Here is a 25,679-nt window from a genome sequence, read left to right as displayed (position 1 = left end):
GCTGTTGCATTTTTTAGTGTTTAGGAATAATGACAGCAAAATGTTCCTTCTTCCAGAGCCCTTAACCAAGCCGGAACTCTTTAGGAACTCTTCCTTGGCAGGCTCCACCATTGAAATGGTCTGTAACGTGACCGTAGGTAGGGTGGATTCCTATCAGTGGAAAAAGGACCATAAGCCTCTCCCTAGGTCTGATCACTACCAACTCTCTTGGAATAACAGTGTACTTCTCATACTGAATGCAATACAGGCTGATAGTGGCTGTTACTCCTGCAAAGTTACCAATGAAGTTAGTGAGAACGAAACCTCCCTGGAATTGACCATTAGTGGTAAGTGAGAATTTCTCTTTGCAGTATTTTACAGTTTTTGTTGTTTTAATTATGGGAATTAACTTCATGCTGCTTTGGAGTGTATAAAATTGTGTGTGTATGCTCAGTGATCAGTGTTTATTCAATAATGGGCTACATTTTCAAAAATACACCCATGAGTTCATCTCAGGTGCACATCTATGCAATTCAGTATTTGAATGGGTCATTTCAGAGCTCTGATACTCTTAAGTGACTTCAGCAAATGTAGGAGTGATTGCACTCCTAAACAAGGGTCCACTTGTGCCATCAATGACTGTAAGTTAGCTAATGTAACACCAATATTTAAAAAGGGCTCTAGAGGTGATCCCGGCAATTACAGACCGGTAAGTCTAACATCGGTACCGGGCAAATTAGTTGAAACAGTAGTTAAGAATAAAATTGTCAGACACATAGAAAAACATAAACTGTTGAGCAATAGTCAACATGGTTTCTGTAAAGGGAAATCGTGTCTTACTAATCTATTAGAGTTCTTTGAAGGGGTCAACAAACATGTGGACAAGGGGGATCCAGTGGACATAGTGTACTTAGATTTCCAGAAAGCCTTTGACAAGGTCCCTCACCAAAGGCTCTTATGTAAATTAAGTTGTCATGGATAAAAGGGAAGGTCCTTTCATGGATTGAGAACTGGTTAAAAGACCGGGAACAAAGGGTAGGAATTAATGGTAAATTCTCAGAATGGAGAGGGGTAACTAGTGGTGTTCCCCAAGGGTCAGTGCTTGGACCAATCTTATTCAACTTATTTATAAATGATCTGGAGAAAGTGGTAAACAGTGAGGTGGCAAAGTTTGCAGATGATACTAAACTGCTCAAGATAGTTAAGACCAAAGCAGTCTGTGATGAACTTCAAAAAGATCTCACAAAACTAAGTGATTGGGCAACAAAATGGCAAATGAAATTTAATGTAGATAAATGTAAAGTAATGCACATTGGAAAAAATAACCCCAACTCTACATACAATATGATGGGGGCTAATTTAGCTACAACAAGTCAGGAAAAAGATCTTGGAGTCATCGTGGATAGTTCTCTGAAGATGTCCGCACAGTGTGCAGAGGCGGTCAAAAAAGCAAACAGGATGTTAGGAATCATTAAAAAGGGGATAGAGAATAAGACTGAGAATATATTATTGCCCTTATATAAATCGATGGTATGCCCACATCTCGAATACTGCATACAGATGTGGTCTCCTCATCTAAAAAAAGATATACTGGCACTAGAAAAGGTTCAGAAAAGGGCAACTAAAATGATTAGGGGTTTGGAACGGGTCCCATATGAGGAGAGATTAAAGAGGCTAGGACTCTTCAGCTTGGAAAAGAGGAGACTAAGAGGGGATATGATAGAAGTATATAAAATCATGAGTGATGTGGAGAAAGTGGATAAGGAAAAGTTATTTACTTATTCCCATAATACAAGAACTAGGGGTCACCAAATGAAATTAGTAGGCAGTAGGTTTAAAACAATTACAAGGAAGTTCTTCTTCACGCAGTGCACAGTCAACTTGTGGAACTCCTTACCTGAGGAGGTTGTGAAAGCTAGGACTATAACAGCATTTAAAAGAGAACTGGATAAATTCATGGTGGTTAAGTCCATTAATGGCTATTAGCCATGATGGGTAAGGAATGGTGTCCCTAGTCTCCATTTGTCAGAGGATGGAGATGGATGGCAGGAGAGAGATCACTTGATCATTGCCTGTTGGTCCACTCCCTCTGGGAAACCTGGCATTGGCCACTGCCGGTAGACAGGATACCGAGCTAGATGGATCTTTGGTCTGACCCGATACGGCCGTTCTTATGTTCTTATGTTATGTTCTTATCAGAGTTAAGCTTAAAAATGGATGGTGTAATATGGCTCCAAGTGCCAACAAAAAATAATTACCTAACTGAGAACCCAGGAAAAAGTGAGTTAAATAAATGGTCCCAGCCCAGGCTAGGAGTATAAATCGTCTCTAAATAGCTTGGCACCAGTATTGATCCTCTGTATTTAGCTGATGCATTTTCAAGTGAAAATATTTTGATATGGTTAAAATAGAAATTAGACTAAACCCACTGAACTATGGGAAGAGTTTGGAGTTGGGGGCTCTTTAATTTAAAATTTCAGTAAAGCTTTGTCTTCTATGTGCTATAGAAGTAAGTAAGTAGGATGTTTAAAATTGCCACCCATCCTATAGGTCACTATGCAGTGCCATGTTACCTGGTGACAGTAATAGACTCTGGCTTGCAAATAGAGATATGCACCAGTTTAGAGAAAGAGAGAATATAGCCTGGCTAGAATACAGCATTAGTATCACCGTTTATTTTATAAGTGATTTATTTTTAGCTAACTAACTAAACTACCATAAACCCCACCTCAGTGATCATTGTACTAGTGCATTGTACCAGAAGTGAAAGGCACAAAAGGTGGGAGAATGCAAGTACCAGTGTATATAGGTGAGAGCTGAGTGATGGCAGATGGGGAAGCACTGGGGGAGTGGAGTCGAGTGAGCACAGAAGGACAATTGTTGCCCTGACTTGTTGTACTGAAACTCAGGGTACGTCTACACTACCCGCTGGATTGGCTGGTAGTGATCAATCTTTCAGGGATCGATTTATCGCGTCTAGTGTAGATGCAACAAAATTGATCCCCGATCGCTCTGCTGTCGACTCCGGAACTCCACCGTGGCGAGAGGCGGAAGCGGAGTTGACGGGGGAGCGGCAGCGGTCGACTCGCCATTGTCCTCACGGCCAGGTAAATCAACCTAAGATACGCCGACTTCATAGCTGAAGTTACATATCTTAGGCCTAGTCTTCACTTACCGGCTGGTCTGGCGGCACGCCATCGATGTTCTGGGATCGATTTATCGCGTCTGGTTAAGACGTGATAAATCGATCCCGGATCGATCCCGGAAGTGCTCACAGTCGGCGCCGGTACTCCAGCTCGCTGAGAGGAGTACGCGGCGTCGACGGGGGGAGACTTCCGGCCGCGTCTGGACCGCGGTAAGTTCGGACTAAGGTACTTCGAATTCAGCTACGTTATTAACGTAGCTGAATTTGCGTACCTTAGTCCGAAGTCCGGACTAAGTGGGGACCAGGCCTTAGGTCTTGCATCTGAAGAAGTAAGGTTCTTACCCACGAAAGCTTATGCTCCCAATACTTCTGTTAGTCTCAAAGGTGCCACAGGACCCTCTGTTATATCTTAGGTCGACACCCCCTACCCTCCCCAGTGTAGACCTAGCCTCAGTCAGTCTGGCTTAATCAAAACTGCAGGAGTCATGGAAAAATTAAGACATCTGGCCTTTTTAGATCTGGATGACAGCAGGGTTGGTGGCAGTAAGGTTTACTGGCTGGAGAGAGACAACTTGCAACAATTATTTTCTTTTAAAATCTTCCAGAACAGCACTTAATATTCAAACTTGAAAGGGCAGATTGCAAAGTTGTTGTTTTAAAGGAAAAAGGCTATTTCTCTCTTGAGACATTTTCCACAAGTGAGGTTCAAAGAGTGACTGATCTGAAAGTGCTGTTTCTTCACACAGATTCTTCAGCTGTGGTTTCAAACGGAGTCATTTGGGGAGTTGCTGTCATAACTGCTGTCGTAATTCTAGTAATAGGTGAGTAAAAGGATTGTAACTTCCTTGCTATTGAGCCATTGATCACAGAACTGTATTTGGTTCATGGTGGATCTATGCTATGGGTTATATCAAAAAGATGGGGGAGGTGTGACCTAAAATAACACCGAGGGTTTGTCTTCTAGAAACTGATCACAGCTGCACATATCAGTTTCTCTGATTGTTTTACATATTTGTACCCAATGGGATTTAAAGCCGAAATCCTTGGGGAATTTTGCCACTGACTTCAGCTGGATCAGGATTTGGTTCTTACAGTGAAAATGAGCCTTCACGAAGGACAAAATTGTGCCTGGCCCTCTTGTGGGTGTGCAGAAGGAAAGGTGCAAGGAGTTTCCTCCCTCCAAAATGAACAACTGGCACAAGGAGCAGACTTAATTCCAGTCCCCCAGCTAAGAGGAGTGATGGACTGCTCCCTGAAAACATCCGCAGGAGTTCAAACTACTCCAGCAGGGGTGGGTAGAAAGCAGGTACAAACCTCTCCCCTGCACTGGCTCATGTACCTGGCTCAACATCCCAGCCCAATCCCTCCTTCAGCTGTTCCTGGAACAATGTAGCTCTGCACCTCGCCCAAGAGGGGCTAGTGGCTCTAAAGCTGTATTTAGCACAAACAAGAGGATCCACTTTATGTTCTGTTCAGTTGGCGGTGCCCATGCTTAGAAATTACCTGGGTCATCTGGGTTATTTGTAAATCTGTCTCCAAAGACAAAATATATGAACAGAAATGTACATGGTGCTTTTGCAGATGCGACACTTGTGCTAGTTCACTACCTCACTTTTCCTTTAACCCAGCCGCCCGCTGGGGGAAAGGACGTTGTACTCATAATGCATTGAAAGAAATTTTCCTCAAGGCCATATTACACCATCAGTTTAATTCTTCGTTTATTTCAATGGAGAGTTACGCTCAAAATTAGTGGCCTGATTGCAACCGAAGAAGAGCCTGCTGCTGCTTTTTCTAGAGTAGAGCAGAGAATAGGAGAGGAGGGCCTGGAGCACTGAGGCCTGAACCAGAGGCTGTGAACCAAAGTCAGGTCATGTATTAAAACAGATATTTACAAGTTCACTGTATTGCTAGCATTGGTAAAACCCAGACACTCTTAAGTAGCAACAGATACTGGGAGTGTGTGGGAACACTCTCCAGAAGATTATCTCAGGGACATCCTGACTTAACACCAGATAAGAGGAAGTTTTGTCTGAGACAACTGGAGTATAATACAAGGGAAGGTAACAAGTAGATGTCATCATAAAACATATGAGGCAGTATGCAAGTTGTTTGTCTCAGTTAGAAATGTCAAGGTACCTCCCCTTAACCTTTTGTATGGTCGAAGAGACAGCAGAAATTCCTGCTGCTGACTGAGCCGTTCCTTGCCATGGGACACTCAGGTCTAGTGTACCTGTAACCACGGAGCCAGGGCACTAGTACCATGCCTTGAGGGCAATACACCTGGCCAAGTGCCTTTGTCACTGAACTGTGCCGGTGGTCTCACTTTATAAATCACATGGAGGTCTGCTGAAATAGCACGCTGCATTCTATGCTTGTGTTAACAACCTTGGCATGCCAGAGATAACACTGAGCATCAGTAACAGCTCAAAGCAGCTTCTGGACAGTGTAATCACGGCAATGACATTCCAGCCTTCAGCACTTAGCATCCTTTTATACTTCAGGTCAGAGAAGTCAAACTAATATTCACTGTTAAGACAAATTATAACAGCACTTTATATGTATAGCTGTTACACATTTTACATGGGGAAAAAGAATCCATGCCAATTACTGTTCTAGTAGACACTCTCTTTACAAGTGCTAACGCTTCTCCTGCCATTGCTCATTTTTTGGTAACAACTCCACTCTTCTTCCCCTCTTTTCAACTGTCCTTACAAATCAAACATTGTTTAAAGGGGCACTGTCAACTGGAAACCTAGTGAATTTCAAAAGAAACCTTTAAAGTTCCTGCCCTAGTTCCCCCTGCCAATTTTTGTGGTTTTACAAACATATTTCTCTAATTTAATGCCAAATACCTAAAATAAACAAGCAAAAAATAACAGAGAAACTTATTTTTTACTAATCTTTCAGATATAATTTTTTTTTGTTTGTTGCTTAGAAGTAGGTAAAAAACTTTTTAGGCAAAAGTATGTCCCTTTAAGTTTTTTGCTTTATGCACGATGGGGCTTCAATAAAATTTCTGATCAGTCGATTAAATATTGGGTGGGTTCAGTGAGCTGAATGTTTATGAATAAGTATCAGAAAATATATGGCAGCTGGATCATGAAAAGCCAGCACCAAAACCAAGGATTAGGATTTGGGGGGACACCTGGCAAAAGTATTCCAACTAATCAGTGGCTGGAATTAGCTTGTCAATGATGGAATGCAATCAGCTAGTCACTTGTAATAAACTAAATCTGCCATTCTCTCACTGCTGTGACATTTCCATCACAGAGTTGGGGTCAAATTACTGACATCCACAAGTATCTTGTGACTCATAGAAATTGTGAAATTATTATTTCCTCCCTAGAGTTCTGGTAACTCTCTCTAAATTTGCTGTTCTGGGATGACCTCATTGGAATCTCCTCAATAGACTTATAACCTTACAATCTAAGAACATAAGAATGGCCATACTGGGTCAAAGCCATGGTCCATTTAGCCCAGTATCCTGTTTCTAATGGTGGCTGATGCCTGGTGCTTCAGAAGGAAGTAACAGAACATGGCAGTTTATCAAGTGATCCATCCCCTGGCTGTCATCAAGTCCCAGCTTCTGGTAGTCAGAGGTTTAGGGACACTCAAAGCATGGGGTTGCATCCCTGACCATTTTGGCTAATAGTCATTGATGGGCCTATCCTCCATGAACCTATCTAATTCTTTTTTGAACCCAGTTATACTTTTGGCCTTCACAACATCCCATGGCAACGAGTGCCTCAGGTTGACTATGCATTGTGTGAAGAAGCACTGTATTTCCTTATGTTTGTATTAAACCTGCTACCTATTAATTTCATTGTGTGATCCCTGGTCCTTGTGTTATGTGAATGAGTTGATAACACTTCCTTATTCACTTTCTCCACACCAGTCATGATTTTATAGACCTCTATCGTATCCTCCCCTTAGTCGTCTCTTTTCTAAACTGAACAGTCTGTCCTTTTAATCTCGCCTCATATGGGAGCTGCTCCATACCCCTAATCATTTTTGTTGCCCTCTTCTGTACTTTTTCCAATTCTAATACATCTCTTTTGAGATGGGGCAAACAGAACTGCATGAAATATTCAACATGTGGACATATATAGCATTATTATGGTATTTTATGTCTTCTTATCTATTCCTTTCCTAATGCATTACCTGTATTTGCCTTTTATTGATTCTGTATAATAATGTACCCATTGCCTCTGGCTGAGGCTCCTTCAGGGAACCATCTGTGAATGTCAAGTGTCAGGACTGTTTGGAACTTGGGCCGGGGATCAGCAACCACCAAAGCCAAAGGAAATGAGTAACTGCTGACTTATTGATCATTGATTGAGTATGATGATACTAATAGAGATTTCCTTTTCTTCTTCATTAGCAGATGGGAACTTATACAGTGAATAAAAACTCTGCCGTGACTTCATCTGGATGAACAATCCCAATTTTCAAAGGACATAATGGAACAGAAGTGAATTATATGGTTTGCTTCTGCCCAGCAACAACCACTTCATAAGGCTTAAGACAGTCATCAGACCTCTTACAAGTCACAAATTACAAATCAGTGTTCTATGTCAGAAAATGCATCTGAAATCATTCATCTTGTGGTTTTTGGTTCTTTGACACGGAGTTGCCAATTGCCCATCCATGAACTATACTAGCACTCAGAACTAATTTTGGAAAATGCCTGCCCAGGAAAGAGGAGAGAGAGAGAGCTGCAATTGCACAATGGCATCTGAAAATTATAACTCAGCATTTCAAGTTATGTAGAAACATATTGCGTCTAAATTTAAACAAACAAGCAACAAAATGCGCAAAACAATAGACCTATAAGGTAGAGTGTTTAAAAGGACAGGTTGTTTCCTATAGAGCAGGGGTGTCAAACTCATATTGGGGAGAGGGCTAAAGTCTATTTTTAGTTGTGGTCTATGAAGCGGGGTATAAATACAGATCTCTATGCAGTACTTCTCTGGATCCATAGTAGGAACTTCCCTTATGTTAATAGTAAGTCTGCCTAAAGGACAAAGATGAATATGGCTTTTAGTAAATGCCAGTGCCTTATTGTTGAATTCACTCTGTAGAAAAATATGCTAACTTTTCAGACCATGGCTATTTTTGCCTTTTGTTTCTCCTCCTTCCCTGTCCTCCTTTCCCTGTCTTTATGGCTTGTTTACATGGAAAAATTGACCAGAATAATTATTGTGGAATAAACTTATCTGCAATAGCTCCTCATGTGGACACTGGAATTTAAATATTTTGGAATTTATTCTGGAATAATTAGTGCAATTTGAACACGTAAATCATGTTATTCCAGGATAATTATATCCTAAAATAGTGTCCACCTTGGGAGCGATTCTGGTCTGTTTCCCTAAGCCTCTCCTTTCCTTCTTGCAGCATCTCCCAATTTCCCTCTTGTGGGCTTGACTCCCACTTTTTTCACCACCCAATCTGTTAAACTGAGCACTGACAGAAGCAGTGTGTGCCCACTGTAACTCAAGCTTGTCTCTCTCACCATCAGAAGTTGGTCTAATAAAATATATTACCTCACCCACCCTGTCTCTCTAATATCCCGGGGCTGACACAGCTACAACTACACTGCATACAGTGCCCGCTTTGCTGTGTCCCCTTTCCTTTTGCATTTGCCATCCTTTTGCTGAAAGGTGTTAATAGTTGCCATAGGTAGAGTCTTAGATCCGAAGACAAATCATAGACCTCATTCAGGACCATGGGGGTGCCAAGCACTCTCTTCCTGGCTCAACTGAAGGAACAATCCAGCTCCTTTTATGTAGTAAAAACAGCTGTGGGCTGTACCATCAACAATTTTTAAAATGTATTTGTAATAAAAATCTAGTAACTAAAACGGCACCATTAGGCTTGTTGACTTCTTTTCTCTGGGGTCTTTGAGTGGTGGTTTTTGGAGGCCTTACAACAGGCAATGGTACAAGCTTTTCTGTGTCTAAGGTGTACTCTAAAATACTTAGCCCTCTCTTACTTATATATATATATATATATACATATATACACACACACACCTTTTCACTACCTAATTGCAGGAGCAAACTACGCTTGCACCATCAAATTAGAGAGTTGGGCTTCTAAATTCTTGCACCTGCATCTGCAGACACAAAATTAGAGGCCAGGTTGATGCCTCTCTCAAAATGTCATCCTAAATATTGGAGTGGAGGGGGGAGTCAGTGTTGTGAACGCTGTAGCAAAGTATTTGCTACAAATTAGGGATATCAAGGTTAATCGTGCCATGAAACAATAATAGAATACCACTTATTTAAATATTTTTGGATGTTTTCTACATTTTCAAATATATTGTTTCAGTTACAACACAGAATATTAAGTGTACAGTGCTCACTTTATATTTATTTTTTATTACAAATATTTGCACTGTAAAAAACAAAATAGTATTTTTCAGTTCCCCCATTGCAAGTACTGTAGTGCAATCTCTTTATCATGAAAGTTGAATTTACAAATGTAGAATTATGTAAAAAACAAACGCTGCATTCAAAAATAAAACAATGTAAAACTTTAGAGCCTACAAGTCCACTTAGTCCTACTTCTTGTTCAGCCAATCGCAAAGACAAACAAGTTTGTTTATATTTGCAGGAGATAATGCTGCCCATTTTTTGTTTACAATGTCACCTGAAAGTGAGAATAGGCATTTACATGCCACTATTGTAGCTGGTGTCACAAGATATTTACAGGCCAAATGCGCTAAAGATTCATATGTCCCTTCATGCTTCAACCACCCTTCCAGAGGACACGCGTCCATGCTGATGACAGGTTTTGCTCAATAACAATCCAAAGCAATGCAGACCGACGCATGTTCATTTTCATCATCTGAGTCAGATGCAACCAGGAGAAGGTTGATTTTCTTTTTGTTTGGTTTGGGTTCTGTAGTTTCTGCATCAGAAAGTTGCTCTTTCAAGACTTCTGAAAGGATGCTTCACACCTCGTCCCTCTCAGATTTTGGAAGGCATTTCAGATTCTTAAACCTTGGGTCAAGTGCTGTAGCTATCTTTAGAAATCTCACATTGGTACCTTCTTTGCATTTTGTGAAGTCTGCAGTGAAAGTGTTCTTAAAACAAACAACATGTGCTGGATCATCATCCGAGATTGCTATAACATGAAATACATGGCAGAATGCGTGTAAAACAGAGCAGGAGACAATTCTCCTCCAAGGAGTTCAGTCATAAATTTAATTAACACGTTATTTTTTTTAACGCACGTCATCAGCATGGAAGCATGTCCTCTGGAATGGTAGCCAAAGCATGAAGGGGCATATGGATGTTTAGCATATCTGGCACTTAAATATCTTGCAGTGCCATGCGAATGCCTGTTCTCACTTTCAGGTGCCACTGTATATAAGAAGCGGGTAGCATTATGTCCCGTAAATGTGAACAAACTTGTTTGTCTTTGTGATTGGCTGAACAAGACTGTGTGGACTTGTAGACTCTAAAGTTTTACATTGTTTTGCTTTTGAGTGCAGTTATGTAACAAAAAAATCCACATTTGTAAATTGCACTTTCACGATAAAGAGATTGCACTATTGTACTTGTATGAGGTGAATTGAAAAATACTATTTCTTTTGCTTATCATTTTTAGAGTGCAAATATTTAATCAAAAACAATATAAAGTGAGCAATGTACACTTTATATTCTGTATTGTAATTGAAATCAATATTTCTGAAAATGTAGAAAAACATCCAAAATATTTAATACATTTCAATTAGTATTCTATTGCTTAACAGTGCGATTAAAACTGTAATTAATAGCGATTATTTGTTTTGAGTTAATCACATGAGTTAACTGCGATTAATCAACAGCCCTACTACAAATCTCATCAATTTAAAGTTTCAGGACCCCATCCTAGTTTCTGATGTACTTAGTTTTTACTTAAGTACTGGATGAACAGTTTTAACAAACAACTTTTAGGCTATTGATAGTTCACAAACTTTTCACTTGATCTTCTATGTGCTGTTTGTGTTGCATGGTTGGTCACTTCAGTCGTCATTAAGTGGTATTTCTGTTCCTGGATTGGCTAAATGAACCTTTTAAAAGTGGGCAATAAGTGTTGACCTTGCCTAGCTGCATCAAAATACAAACTACCTCTGCCTTGTCTGTACTAGGATTTTACAGCAAGAGAGCTAATGCACGGTAGTGATCTCGCTGTCAAAGTGAAGACAGTGTGAGGGGTGAACTGCCCCATGCATCTGAATGGTATGTAATAACACACCTAGCTCTTATATAGCACTTTTCATCCATAGACCTCAAAGCACTTTACAAAGGAGATCAGTATTGTTATTCCCATTTTACAGATTGAGGAAACTGAGGCCCAGAGAAGTGACTTGCCCAAAGTAGGCTAGCAGCAGAACCAGGGATAGAACCCATGGCTCCTGAGTCCCGCTCTTGTGTTCTACCCACTAAGCCCTCCTGCTTCCCCTGCAATTCAAAGTAGTGGGACTCCTCCAATAACACTCCAGCAGGGCACCCTGGGAGTGGCAGGAGGAAAAGTGAAGTGGGTGTGGGCCACTCACCCAAGTGGATATAGCTCAGCTGTTGGCTGAGTACTGGGAGACCCTTGCTGCAATTGAGGGGAGGGAATTCCTTCTCTCATTACTGGAGGGAAATGAGGGTCTAGTGGTGCCACCCTGCCTCTCTGGGAAGGGAGGGACCATCTCCACTCCAAATGCAGGGGCAGAGCTACAAGTCCCCCTTGAAGAACAGGCGTACTTGTGGCACCTTAGAGACTAACAAATTTATTAGAGCATAAGCTTTCGTGGGCTACTGCCCACTTCTTCGGATGCATATGGAGTGGAACATATATTGAGGAGATATATATATACACACATGCAGAGAGCATGGACAAGTGGGAGTTGTCTTACCAACTCTGAGAGGCCAATTAAGTAAGAGAAAAAAAATTTGAAGTGATAATCCCCACTTTGAACTTTAGGGTACAAATGTGGGGGCCTGGATGAAAACTTCTAAGCTTAACTACCAGCTTAGATCTGGTCCGCTGCCACCACTCCCAAAATGCTAATTTTCTTTTCTGGGTAGCCTTGAGAGACTCTTCACCAATTCCCTGGTGAATACAGATCCAAACCCCTTGGATCTTAAAACAAGGAGGAATTAACCATCCCCCTCCTTTCTCCCACCAACTCCTGGTGGATCAAGATCCAACCCCCTCGGATCTAGAAACAAGGAAAAAGTCCCCCTTGTTGTGCCTAAGGCCCAAGATTGCTTAAATCCAGCCCTGTGCATGCACGCTCTTGCAATGGAAGTGGACTCTAATGAAGTGTCACTACCAGGGCCTCACCTGGCTGCAGCTGCCCCGCGATCCCCCTTAACTAAGGTAATACAGCCTCTATCTGTATTCTCTCACCTTTGCAATCTCTGCATGGCTGGTGCGGGATGGTGTGCATCTCCCTAGTCCCATCTCTAGCCTCTCCTCTCTTACCCACCCTGCATCTCCTCCTTAGGTGCAGATCCCTGGACCCAGAGATTTCTTCTTAAAGTCTGGGTGAGAAATGTCTCAAAGACTGGTGTCACAAACTGCCACACACCCTCTTTGCTCCAAGAAAGTTGTGCACTGATGTCCTTTCTGCCTGCAAATCCTTAGGGTATGATGTGATTATGAGGAAGGATTTCAGGATTTGGCCCACTGATTTCAGTAGAAATACAATGAATTTGAACTGTTTTGATATTTATAGGTGCTCTGAGCAATAGATGAAGAGGGTGCTGTAAATATCACTTATAGCAATCCAATTTTAACAGTCCTTGGATGTCTGTATTTGCATTTCCACAGCCTCTGATCCAAGCACAGAGAAAAGCCCCTATTGTATCTCTGGTGCATTTGATAGTCCCTCTTCACTTCCTGTCTCTGCAAGAGGATCCTGGCAATAAGCGTCTCTGCAGTTCTGTACCAGTACTCCCTAGATAAGAAAAAACTGTTGACTCAGACCTGATCTCATAAATCAAACTGATGTGAACATAAGGAATCTTTGTGTGTAAAAGTCAGTGCTTGGCAGCAGCTGGGGCAGAGGAGGGAGGAGTTGTTATTTCCAGGAAGCGACAGAGCATTGGACTGTGTTTCTCATAAAGGAAAGAGTCAACTCCTCCAATTCCCTGGACTGGAGCACCTGTTTATTTATTTCATTATCCCAAAGCTGCATCCACACTAGGAAAAAAGGTCTCATTTTACCATGTGTTTCCAAAATGTGATAAAATACACCATTTTCCCTGGAGAAGACAAGGCCCAAGACACCTGTTTCTCTTAGTTATCTGACTAGTTTCAGACAGGGCTGGCTCCAGCTTTTTTGCTGCCTCAAGCGGCGAAGCGGGGAAAAAAAAAAAGATAAAGCCAATTGGCGGCACTTCATAGGCAGCTCAATCGCGCTGCTTCATTCTTCTGTGGCAATTCGGCGGCGGGAAGAGGAAGAGAGGAGAGAGGGACTGAGGGACCCGCTGCCAAATTGATGCCGAAGACCCGGACATGCCGCCCCTTTCCATTGACCGCCCCAAGCACCTGCTTCCTTCACTGCTGCCTGGAGCTGGTCCTGGTTTCAGAGTGGTAGCCGTGTTAGTCTGTATCAGCAAAAAGAATGAGGAGTACTTGTGGCACCTTAGAGACTACAAATTTATTTGGGCATAAGCTTTTGTGGGCTAAAACCCACTTCATCTGATTACAACCACATTTGCTCCAATCCCTCAGACAGAGACAAACACCTACAAGATCTGTATCAAGCGTTCTTAAAACTACAATATCCAGCTGCTGAAGTGAATAAACAGATTGACAGAGCCAGAAGAATACCCAGAAGTCACCTACTCCAGGACAGGCCCAACAAAGAAAGTAACAGAACGACACTAGTCATCACCTTCAGCCCCCAACTAAAACCTCTCTAGCGCATCATCAACGATCTACAACCTATCCTGAAGGACAATCCCTCACTCTCACAGATCTTGGGAGACAGGCCAGACCTCGCTTACAGACAGCCCCACGACCTGAAGCAAATACTCACCAGCAACCACACACCAAAAACACTAACCCCAGGAACCTATCCTTGCAACAACGCTTGTTGCCAACTCTGTCCACATATCTAGTCAGGGGACACCATCATAGGACCTAATCACATCAGCCACACTATCAGAGGCTCATTCATTTGCACATCTACCAATGTGATATATGCCATCATGTGCCAGCAATGCCCCTCTGCCATGTACATTGGCCAAACCGGACAGTCTCTACGCAAAAGAATAAATGGACACAAATCAGATGTCAAGAATTATAACATTCAAAAACCAGTTGGAGAACACTTCAACCTCGCTGGTCACTCAATTACAGACCTCAAAGTCACAATACTCCAACAAAAAAAACTTCAAAAACAGACTCCAACGAGAAACTGCAGAATTGGAATTAATCTGCAAAATGGACACCATTAAATTAGGCTTGAATAAAGACTGGGAGTGGATGTGTCATTACACGAAGTAAAACTATTTCCACATGCTAATTTTTTTCCCCTACTGTTACTCACACCTTCTTGTCAACTGTTGGAAATGGACCATCCTGATTATCACTACAAAAGTTGTTTTTTCTCCTGCTGATAATAGCCCACCTTAATTGATTACTCTCGTTATAGTTGGTATGGCAACACCCATTTTTTCATGTTCTCCGTGTATATATATCTTCCTGCTGTATTTTCCACTGCATGCATCCAATGAAGTGGATTTTAGCCCGCGAAAGCTTATGCCCAAATAAATTTGTTAGTCTCTAAGGTGCCACAAGTACTCTTCGCAGGGGCAAAAGTAATTTACAGGACTTACTGGTACGGACGGAGTCCTGAGTGGGGGCGTGGCCTCACCCAGAAGAGGCGTGGCCTCAACCGGAAGAAGTGGGGCCTCTCGAGATTTAAAGGCCCTGGGGCACTGACTGTGGCTGGGACCTGCAGGGCCTTTAAATCACCCCAGAGCTCCCACTGCTGAGGTGGCTGGGAGCCCCTGGGGCTCAGGGGCAAATTAAAGGGCCCGGGGCTGTGGCTGCCGCGGAGCCCCGAGCCCTTTAAAACCCCGCCACAGCTCCGGCAGCCGGGCTGGGACCGGGATTTAAAGGGCCCAGAGCTCCTGTGGCTGCCGGAGCACCGGGCCCTTCAAATCCCCTCTGTGGAAGCCGGTGCAGTCTGGCACGGCGTACTGGCTCTTGCCAGTACGCCATACCGGACCGGATGGACCGGCTTACTTTCACCTCTGACTCCATGTTCTTTAAGTTATCTGAGGCTCATGATCTATGCCAGTTACATTATGCTAATTTTTGATGTTTTCCAGGCTGCATCCCAGGCCCATCATCCTCAGGTAAAATAAACCTGGTGGGGAGGGATAGCTCAGTGGTTTGAGCATTGGCTTGCTAAACCCAGGATCGTGAGTTCAGTCCTTGAAGGGGCCACCTAGGGATCTGAGGCAAAATCAGTACTTGGTCCTGCTAGTGAAGGTAGGGGGCTGGACTTGATGACCTTTCAGGGTCCCTTCCAATTCTATGAGATAGGTATATCTCCATATATAAACCAGGATCCCACTTCAGCATTCACTTAACTTTAAATGCTTGAGTCCTCCCATGACTCCAATGGGATTACTGGCATGCATAGATTTAAGCACATGCTTACATGTTTTACTGACTGAGGTGCTGCTGCCCACTTATACAATGCATAAAGATATGAGGGGCAAGGTGTGTGTGTCTTTCCTATGAATCTCTTGGGTTTGACAGGAGATCCATCCAGCTAACTCTGGGCCTTCAGAGCTGGTTTATGGATTAAAATAAAAGAAGCTTTACACTGGACTGGATTCTACTTTTTGTGCCATGTGAAATCACCATGGAAATCATCACATGACAGTGTGAACTTGGTTTCTTTGTTGAAGAATCCTGGATGTGCTGTTGTCAGGGCCGGCTCTGGCTTTTTGGCCACCCCAAGCAAAAAAAAATAAAATAAAAAAAAATCCTGCGGCGCGGCCGGAATGCAGGTGCAGGGGGACCGGCTGGGGAGGGGGGAGCCGGCGGGAGAGAGAGAGAAGGGGGCGGCCAGGGCTACAGCAGGGGCGCTGCCACACGGCCCCTCCCGCTGCGCCGCCTCCTGCCACCTGCCACAAGGGCTCCGCTCCAGTCGGCGGAGAGGGAAGGAAGAGGGCTGCCCTGCAGGGCGCTCTGGTTCTCCGTGCCGCCGCCCCCTACAGGATTGGGCAGAATGCCGCCTCCAACAATCTGCCGCCCCAAGCACCAGCTTGCTCAGCTGGTGCCTGGAGCCGGCCCTGGTTGTTGTGAAAAGTATTTATTCCCTGTCATGAAGAAGCTGTCAATGCGTAAAGCTGGTCTATATCACCAGGTAGATGTAGCATTTTGATAGCTCCAGCCAAGCTGGGGAAATTAAGTATATATATCTATATGCCTTCATAACTCCTGAGTCCCTGTAGGGATAGTTAAAATATTTCTTTTTGCTCTTAATCAATTGTTACTATGGAGAAAACTGAGTTAGAACAACACAGGAATGTGAAAAAAGTCAGTAAATGAAATTGTCAGAGAATTCTGACAATCATCAGGCTGGAAAAATTCTAAAAAAAAGTGAGCCCACACTCCCCTTTTCTTCCATATATGGGTTTGACTTTCTCTTTTTTTAAACAAGGAAACATATCTGATCCCAGATAGTTACATTCTTTCCCAACTTGACTTTCATTGACAGCTGTGGGTTTGTTTTGTTGTTTATTATACAAGGAGATAGTTGTTGCACATTTGTTAGCTTGCTATAAAACTATAAGCAAAGGCAAGGCACTTATGGTTTTGACTGGGAGATAGCCAGGCAGGATCAGCACTATATATACCCACCCACCCTTCCTGGCTGAACTTGCCTAATTTCCTTGTGGCAACACTGTAGTGCCTTATCTCCACCTAAGTTTTTGTAGCAGAATAGCTAACATCCATTCACTATCTCAAAATAAAGCAAAGACAAAGCCACTGTGTCAAGTGTCAGTGAAGAAAAAACTCTTCAGTAAATACTCAGGAGAACATGAGTTAACTTTTCTCAAGTTAGCCTAGCTCAAATGAGAGCAGCCACACTATGAAATAACACTTCAGCTGTACAGTGAGGTGTTAGCAGCTGAACAAGTTGGGCTAATTTGAGCTGTAGCTGCTGTAGCTGCTTATGGCCAACAAACTCAAGTTAAAATAATAATACTTAGCTCATATATGGCTCTTCTGAGCTGTAGATCTTAAAGCAAATCTTCACAATCTTTTGATATATTTATCCTCCTTGGGAGGCAGGGAAGTGCTATTATTATTCTAATTTTACAGATGGGAAACTAAGGTGCTAAGAGACTTGCCCAAGGTCATACAGGAAGTCGGTGGCAGAGCAGGGAATTGAACCCCAGGTTTCCTAAATCCTAATCCAGTAAGCACTTCCCACCTCAAATTAAGGGTTATTGTGCCTGGCAACACTGGCGTTAATTGTGCAGTGAACACAACCCCCTAAATTACTGCCTTAAATGGAAGTTCTGGGTGACTAGTGAAGGAGGAATGGGCAACTCCCAATTGCAGGGATCTCAGATTGTCCCCGGGGGAATAATATTGATGAACCCTTTTCCTGCAAGAATTTCCAACATCCTATGCTCACCAAATTGCCCCATAAAATGCTTTCACTTTCACCCCTTTAAAACTACATGGAGCAGCATCAGCCCCCAGTGCAATCTATAGGCCCAGAATCTAAGTCCATTTTTTTTTCATTTTAATTTTGCCCACCTCCCATACATATTTCTTGCCTTTATGAAAACACAATTCCTGGAGACATATTACCTTAATCTCCTAGCTGCTGTAATACTGTGATCTAATTTTGGTTGTTGGGTTTAGTGTACAGGTGCTGAGTGTTGTGGGTGGCCTGTGAGATGGGGGAGATCAGACAAGATGATATTTGTTGGTCCCTTCTGTACTTAAACTTAATGACACAAACTAATCCCTTTGGGTTATTTTAATCTTCAACTCCAGCATGACCTAGGTGAGTTAATTTCAGCTGAACAATACTTACTGCCAGGAATACAAGAGTCCTGCTTCAATATTGAAATCAACAGCCAGTGAGCAGTATGAATTTACAGGGGGGGCACAAACAAAGATGTGGACAGCTTGCAGGGCCGGCTCCAGGCACCAGCCCAGTAAGCAGATGCTTGGGGCTGCCAAGGGAGAGGGGCAGCGCGTCAGGCTCTTCGGCCGGCGATAGCAGCTTTTTTTTAATTTTTTTTTATTATTATTATTATTATTTATTTTTATTTTTGCTGCTTGGAGCAGCAAAAACTCTGGAGCCCGCCCTCACAGTTTGGAGTTTGTTTCTGATCAGAAATTCAGCAGGGAGAAGGGAGCAACACAGAATTCTGCCTGTGGGTGTAACTGACTCACACTGATTTAGGGCAACAGGTTTTTTGAACAGCGCCTGAATCTGGCAGATTAAACCCCCAGAATTCCTTAGAATTTCGCACCGTGTTTGAGAAACTTTTTCTAAGGAATTATTCGTGACCGTGCTGCAGCGTTTCTTGATACCCGTCCCCAGGCGGCAGGAGTGACTGATTTAGCGCCTGAGAGTCTCTTTGTCGGCCGGGACAGCGCTCCGGCTATGCGCGCTCTGGGGGGTTCCGGCCTGCGGGCGCTGCTCTCAGGTGAGCGAGGGGGCGCGGCGCGGGGCCCGGGCGCGGCGCTGGAGGGGGGGGGAGAGACGGGAGGGACCGGCAGGGAAGTTCGGCGACCGCAGACCAAGGCGGGCGTGGGGCTGTTTTGCAGCGTGTGGTCTGGCCCCTTGTGGCGCAGAGCTTGATGCCCTGGAAAGCCCGACTCTGGCAGATCATATCACTCTTGATTCAATTCTTTTGCCAGGTCTGCCGTACCCCTCTCCACCCCCCCCCCCCCAGCGCTGGCTGCCATTGGTCAGTGAGGGGAACAGGATCTGTCCCTGAAAAGGGGCGGGGGAGGGGGGATGCACAGGATGCGGAGGTGGCGGGTTCGGAGCGTTCTGGGTTGCAGCGTGTGGTTGACATCAACTCCAGCTCCTCCTTCACTAGAAGCCCTATCCCCGGGCGGGCACGAAGGGTCCTCCTCTGCCACTGAAATCAAGGTGCGCCTGAGAAGTTGTCATAACTATAAAGGGAAGGGTAACAACCCTCCTGTGTACACTACTATAAAATCCCTCCTGGCCAGAGGCACCAAAATCCTTTTACCTGTAAAGGGTTAAGAAGTTCATGTAACCTGGCTGACACCTGACCCAAAGGACCAATAAGGGGACAAGATACTTTCAAATCTTGGGGGAGGCTTTTATTTGTGCTCTTTGTTTTGGGGGTGTTCGCTCTTGGGACTAAGGGACTGGACATCAATCCATGTTCTCCAAATCTTTCTGAACAAGTCTCTCATATTTCAAACTTGTAAGTAACAGCCAGGCAAGGCATGTTAGTTTTAGCTTTGTCTTCTCAACTTGTGCATGTTCCCTTTGCTAGAGGGAGGTTTATCCCTGTTTTGTTGTAACTTTGAAACTAAGGCTAGAAGGGGTTCCTCTGGGCTCTTTGAATCTGATTACCCCGTGAAGTTATTTTCCATGCTGATTTTACAGAGATAATTTTTACCTTTTCTTTTTAATAAAATCCTTCTTTTAAGAACCTGACTGATTATTCCAGTATACAAAGACCCAGGGGTTTGGGTCTTTGATCACTTTGTAACCAATTGGTTAGGATATTATTCTCAAGCCTCCCCAGCAGGGAGGCTACAAGGATGTTTCACGCCCTAGGTGAAACTTCCACCTTGTGTCCCCCATCCCCGAGCCCTGTGGCAGCTCCCCGCCCCCCCTGCCGTAAGGTGCCCCCACCCCCAGAAGCCCCCCCCCCCCCCCCGGGCCCCCCCACGCCACCACCCCCCCCCCCCCCGCCCTGAGGCACCCCCCCCTTGCGGCAGCTCCCCCCAGCCCGGGGAGCCGTGCGGCAGCTCCTCGCTCCAGCTCACCTCTGCTCCACCTCCACCCTGAGCACGCCGTCACCGCTTCACTTCTCCCGCTTCCCAGGCTTGTGGTGCCAATCAGCTGTTTGGCGCCGCAAGCCTGGGAGGGAGAGAAGTAGAGCAGGGCGGTGTGCTCAGGGGAGGAGGCGGAGCAGAGGTGATCTGGGGTGGGGAGTTTCCCTGCGTGCTGCCCCCCCTTACTTGCTGCAGGTGGCCCTCCCCATGCCCCCATGCCCCAGCTCCCTCCACCGAAATGCTGACGACAACCGGGGCAGCTGAAGATCTGGCCACCGCGGTCGCCACTGAAGGATCCGAAATGCCGCCCCCTCAAATGCTAGCGCCCTAGGCGACTGCCTAGGACGCCTAATGGGTTGCACTGGCCCTGCTCCCCAGGAAAGGGGGTGTAAGGGCTTGGTGGATATTTTGGGGGAAGAGGAACTCCGAGTGGTCCGTTCCCTGTTTCTTGTTAAATCATTTGGTGGTGGCAGCATACCAGGTTTTAACCTAAGCTGGTAGAAATAAGCTTAGGGGGCTTTCATGTGGATCCCCACATCTGTACCCTAGAGTGGTTCAGATTGGGGAAGGAACCCTGACAGAAGTGTAGCAGTTAAGGGCTGTTGTGTGTCTGTAACTGATTTGTGCTGTGAGGTCTGAACCTGCCCGCCGCAGGGAAGTTGCCCACATTAGGAAATGTGGCTCGGCCCCAGTGGTGAAGCCTAGAACTTGTTCTGCAAAGCTGCCTTTTCTTCCAGGGGGCTTGTGAGTTTGGATAGTCTTCAAAAGGTCCTGTGGTGTGGTGTAGCCCAGTCATTCCCTGAGTCACGTGTCCTCCCATTATTGCTAAAAGACAAAGCCAAGAACCCTTCATACCAAACCGCCCACACCATCAAAGCCTTTGTATGTACCACAGGCTGGCACAGAAAAGCTGTTTCAGGGAAGTTTAAAAAAAATGCTGTTGCTGTTATTTCTCATGCCCTTCTGTCTGCGGTGCCAGTTTTTCTCCTAGTGCCACAAGCTAAACTGTAAACACTTCAGGAGCAGAAGGAAACAAAAGTTAATACATTTTATAAACTTCCCCAAATAATCTGAGCTTGGTTTACCAGTCTGCATAGTCACACTGTGATTTTTTTTTTTAAGGGCAGATATTTTGTGATCAACCAGGGTTAGAAATTAAAGGTCCAATCCTGATTAAACCTTAGTCCCATGAGTGGTCCAAAAGAAGCACCACTGAGGACAATGGGATGGTTTGCATGTGTAAGAACTGCTCCAGTGCAAAAGGTCTGCACCCTGGGCCCTTATGCAATTGGCAGCTCCCAAATGAGGTAAAGCATCTATTTCTCTCCTTGCATTGGATTTTCAGTGGGACGCTCAGAGGCTAACTGCCCTTTCTGTCTTTGAAAATCTCTCCTAAATCTGTCACTGGTCCAGAACTAAAAGCTGCCTATCCTACATCTTTTATCAGAGTAGCTGTGGTGGGGTTAAGCCACTTGCTTTGTGGAAAGATGGAAATGTTATTATGTGGCTGGTGGTGTGTGTGTTTTTGTTTTCAAATATGGTCATGGCTTGAAATTTGCTCCTAGGTTTGGACTAGTGCAACTTATTAAATGGATATTACTGCCAAATATGTTTGGATGTAGATATAGATGCCTAGATATAAGTATCACACATGTGGTGGTGGTACCAGTGTGAAGAACTGGATTCTCACAATAAATGTCACTCCTCTTGCACTCTGTGCACTGGGACCACTTCTAATATCAAAGTTTTTTAGCAGCTACAGTTGGCATTTAAACAATCATCTGAAATTTCTTTCTATCCTCTTGCAGTGAGGAATTCCTTCCATCCTGGATGGGGAATATTCAATCCTTGACCAATGAGAGGCAAACAACTTAATTAGGTTTAAGAGAGCTTGACAAATGTATTAGTGCAAGTGTATGATGAGGTTGCTCGTGATGGCAGGGGGTAGGGCATAGCAGCTCGGGGGCTCACTTCTGGTTTATGTTTTATGTGCCTAAAAGCTCATGCTTCATGGTTTTAGCCACACCTGCAGGGGTCAGGAAGGGATCCCCCCCCCCCGGTTTTGTTTTGTTTTCAAATTTCTTTCCCCTGAAGGCATCAGAGATGGCCACAGCTGGAGATGAGACATTGGACGGGGAGGTCCAGGGCTCTGAGTGGGCACTGAGCATTCTCTCTCTCAGATGCTTGTCTGACTTGTTCTTACTTGCGTGCTCAGGGTCTAACTGGTCAATGTATCTGGGATTGGGAAGGATATTTTGCCCAGGGTAGATTGGCAATGACCTTAGGGCATGCTGTGGGACCTCTGCAACATGTGGGCTACTTGCTTGGATTATCTGGATATATCTTATTTAAACATTTCCCTGCCATTGCAAGGACTTGGGCACTGGTGCACCTCAATCCCACCTATGGACTTGGGCACTGGTGCACCTTGATCCCACCTATGCTCTGCCTGTGACACATTATAGTCTAGTCTCCTGTGGGCTGTAATGCTTTGGTCTCACTTTGGTTGTTGGGTTTAGTATGCAGGGGCTGGGTGGTGTTGGTAGCCTGTGATTTACAGGAGGTCAGACTAGATGATTCAGTGAGTAGTTTAAAGACAGATATCTCACTCCCCATCAGGGTTAAAAATGGGACCACGATTTGATTAGTAAGACCTTCCTAAAGATACTAAGCATTTGTGTCTACTCTGGGAGACTGAGTTATTTTACCTTAAAATAAAGCCCAGCTGTGAGTGGGAAAACTATTTTTAACCAATCTGATCTGTGAATATTATACACCGCTACCTCGATAGAATGCGACCCGATATAACACGAATTTGGATATAACGCGGTAAAGCAGTGCTCGGGGGAGCGGGGGGCGGGGGCTGCGCACTCCGGTGGATCAAGCAAGTTCGATATAACACGGTTTCACTTCTAATGCGGTAAGATTTTTTGGCTCCTGAGGACAGCATTATATCGAGGTAGAGGTGTAAAAGAGTCACAGGTCATATACTGGACTTTGCCACCTATACAATCTTGCCTAGGATAAATAAAGAAATGATGCCTTGACTCAGGAAAGCACATGCTTAATTTTCAGCATGTGCTTACACTGAACAAGGTGACTTCCTGAATTAGTGCCTGTATTTAGGAAAAGTTATTTCAGATATTTGTAGAGCTTTCTAATGCAGCTGAATTCCTCACCACAGAGTCATGGTAAGGGAGAATGGTTTTACAGTTGGAGGGACATGAGGGGGTGTAGTGTGTAACTAATACATTAATCTATTATAAGAGCTGGATATGAGAGACTACTGCCTGATAGGTCAGGGATTGGCAACTTTTGGCACGCGGTCCACCAGGGAAAGCCCCTGGTGAGCTGGGCCGGTTTGTATACCAGCTGCATCCAATGGAGGCTGCGGGAAGCAGCATGGGCTGAGGGATGTGCTGCCCACCCTTCCCGCAGCCCCCATTGGCCTGGGACTGCGAACTACGGCCAATGGGAGCTGCGATCGGCTGAACCTGCGGATGTGGCAGGTAAACACCGGCCCGGCCCACCAGGGGCTTACCCTGACGGGCCGCATGCCAAAGGTTGCCGATCCCTGTGATAGGTAATATGTAAAAAAGCTACGGGGGGAGAGAGGAAGTACTGATGCTTTTAAGTGCGAGTCCAGGATAGCAGCGTGGGTAGCCAACCCTTCAGGTTTGTCCTGGAGTCTCCAGGAAATAAAGATTAATCTTTTTAATTTAAAGATTGTCATGTGATAAAACCTCCAGGAGTACATCATACAGGGGTAGGCAACCTATGGCACGTGTGCCAAAGGCAGCACGCGAGCTGATTTTCAGTGACACTCACACTGCCCGGGTCCTGGCTACTGGTCCCGGGTGGCTCTGCATTTTAATTTAATTTTAAATGAAGCTTCTTCAACATTTTAAAAACCTTATTTACTTTACATACAACAATAGTTTAGTTCTATATTATAGACTTCTAGAAAAACACCTTCTAAAATTGTTAATTATTACTGGCGCGCGAAACCTTAAATCAGAGTGAATAAATGAAGACTTGGCACACCACTTCTGAAAGGTTGCCAACCCCTGCATCAGACCAAAATTGACAATCCTAATAGCAGCAGCGGCCTGGCAGGGGACTGCCCAGTTGCAGGGTTCACAGAGGTTGGCTGAGGAGTGGCAGGTGCAGGCAGAGTGTTGCCTGCAATAACTGAACCAGTTACTCTTAAATCTTGCAAACAATTCTGCTTGGTGTTATGGGATTCCAAATTTCGTTTGGGCTCCCATATTTTCCTCCATGGATTCCTTTTTAAGGTTGCCCCTAACCCCTCTCTTCCATCCCTACCACCATTACCCCACTCAGCTGTGTAAATGCAGTGGGAGTTTTCGAGCCAACTGACCATTCCCATCATCTGTCTTATCCTCCTAAGGCTGCTAATACCACCTCCTAGCTCTTATTTAGTACATCCATGGGTCTCTAGTGCTTTGAAAAGGAGATTAAGATCATTATCCCCATTTTACAGATGGGGAAAACTGAGGTACAGGTGGAGAAGTGACTTGGCCAAGGTCACTCAGTGGGCCAGCGGCACAGCTAGGAAAAGAATGCAGGTCCCCTGAGTCCCAGTATAGTGATCTATCCACTAGACCACACTGGATAGCCTCCTGAGAGTGTAGGAAGTATCTTCAGGATCTAGAGGACTGTTCCTGCTGCCTCATGCTTACAGAGGTAAACTCCGAGGTCCAGATCCTACAAGGTGAGGCTCACTCTGGCCCCAATCCACTATGGCCAGAAAGGGTTAAACATCCTGCAAAATAATTAACCCTCAAAAGACAAATGGGGAGATAATGTTTGTTTTCGTGTATATACATATGTATGAATAGGGTCAACAATGTAATCAGCAGTCCCTGTCTATGCTGGCGATTGTCTTCCCCCTTTCTTTGCAGTTCACCCTAATTGAGTGACCACAGCTGACTCCCCACTAGGACCACAGTCACAGTGGCGTAGTCATGCTCAGATACACATTACCACAGGTTAATTGGGTTTTTGGATCAGAACCACACACTTGTCAAAATTTAATTTTGATATTGGAGAGTTTAAGGGTTAAAAATCAGTTGCAGTGAGTGACCCATGGTCAAGATCCTGACAGAAAAAGCCTGGAAGAATTGTGCACACAGAAGGGGTTGTCTTTTAAGAAAAAGGCCCCAGAGCAGGAACTGAAAAATCTGTTAATTGCCAGTGAAAAGGAAGCAGACCCAGCAAAAATTCTTGCAGTGCGAAACCATCAGCTAGAAAAGCAAAAAATAGCTGATATGGAAGGAGAAGCTGCTGAAAGATAACACCTGTGTTTGAACATGAACAAAGAATGGCATTTATTTGATTGCGGGAACTAGAAGCTAACGCAAAAGTGGAAAAACGTAAGCTCTAACTCAAGAGAATAAAGGAACAACAAGAACTGTATCATTCTGAAAAGCCAGCTCCTCTCTATCCCATTTATAACAATGTTGGTATGTTGTTTGATTCTAAGCAGTTGTCAGTTTTGCTATGACCAAAA

At 44.4% G+C, this 25,679-nt stretch overlaps 1 protein-coding gene across 8 annotated transcripts in view; it reads left to right on the top strand.

Annotated features, from left to right (window-relative positions):
* Positions 1 to 25,679, top strand: part of LOC117883423 (coxsackievirus and adenovirus receptor-like) — a 71,948-nt gene that overhangs the window by 13,756 nt on the left and 32,513 nt on the right. The window contains exons 4-6 of one of the 8 annotated variants that reach the window (XM_034782710.1): positions 57 to 326; positions 3,871 to 3,945; positions 7,509 to 8,989. The exons of 6 other annotated variants lie outside the window; for them this stretch is intronic. In XM_034782710.1, the coding sequence (XP_034638601.1) occupies positions 57 to 326; positions 3,871 to 3,945; positions 7,509 to 7,531 (368 nt within the window). In that variant the 3' untranslated portion in view covers positions 7,532 to 8,989. Of the gene's footprint in view, positions 1 to 56; positions 327 to 3,870; positions 3,946 to 7,505; positions 8,990 to 25,679 lie in introns of those variants that run through there. One more of the 8 variants, XM_034782709.1, reaches the window with a different exon arrangement.

The sequence above is a fragment of the Trachemys scripta genome, chromosome 9 (assembly GCF_013100865.1).
Source record: "Trachemys scripta elegans isolate TJP31775 chromosome 9, CAS_Tse_1.0, whole genome shotgun sequence".
Taxonomy (NCBI): domain Eukaryota; kingdom Metazoa; phylum Chordata; order Testudines; family Emydidae; genus Trachemys; species Trachemys scripta.
The sequence above is the reverse complement of the archived record's forward strand: the minus strand, read 5'-3'. Positions and strand labels throughout refer to the sequence as shown.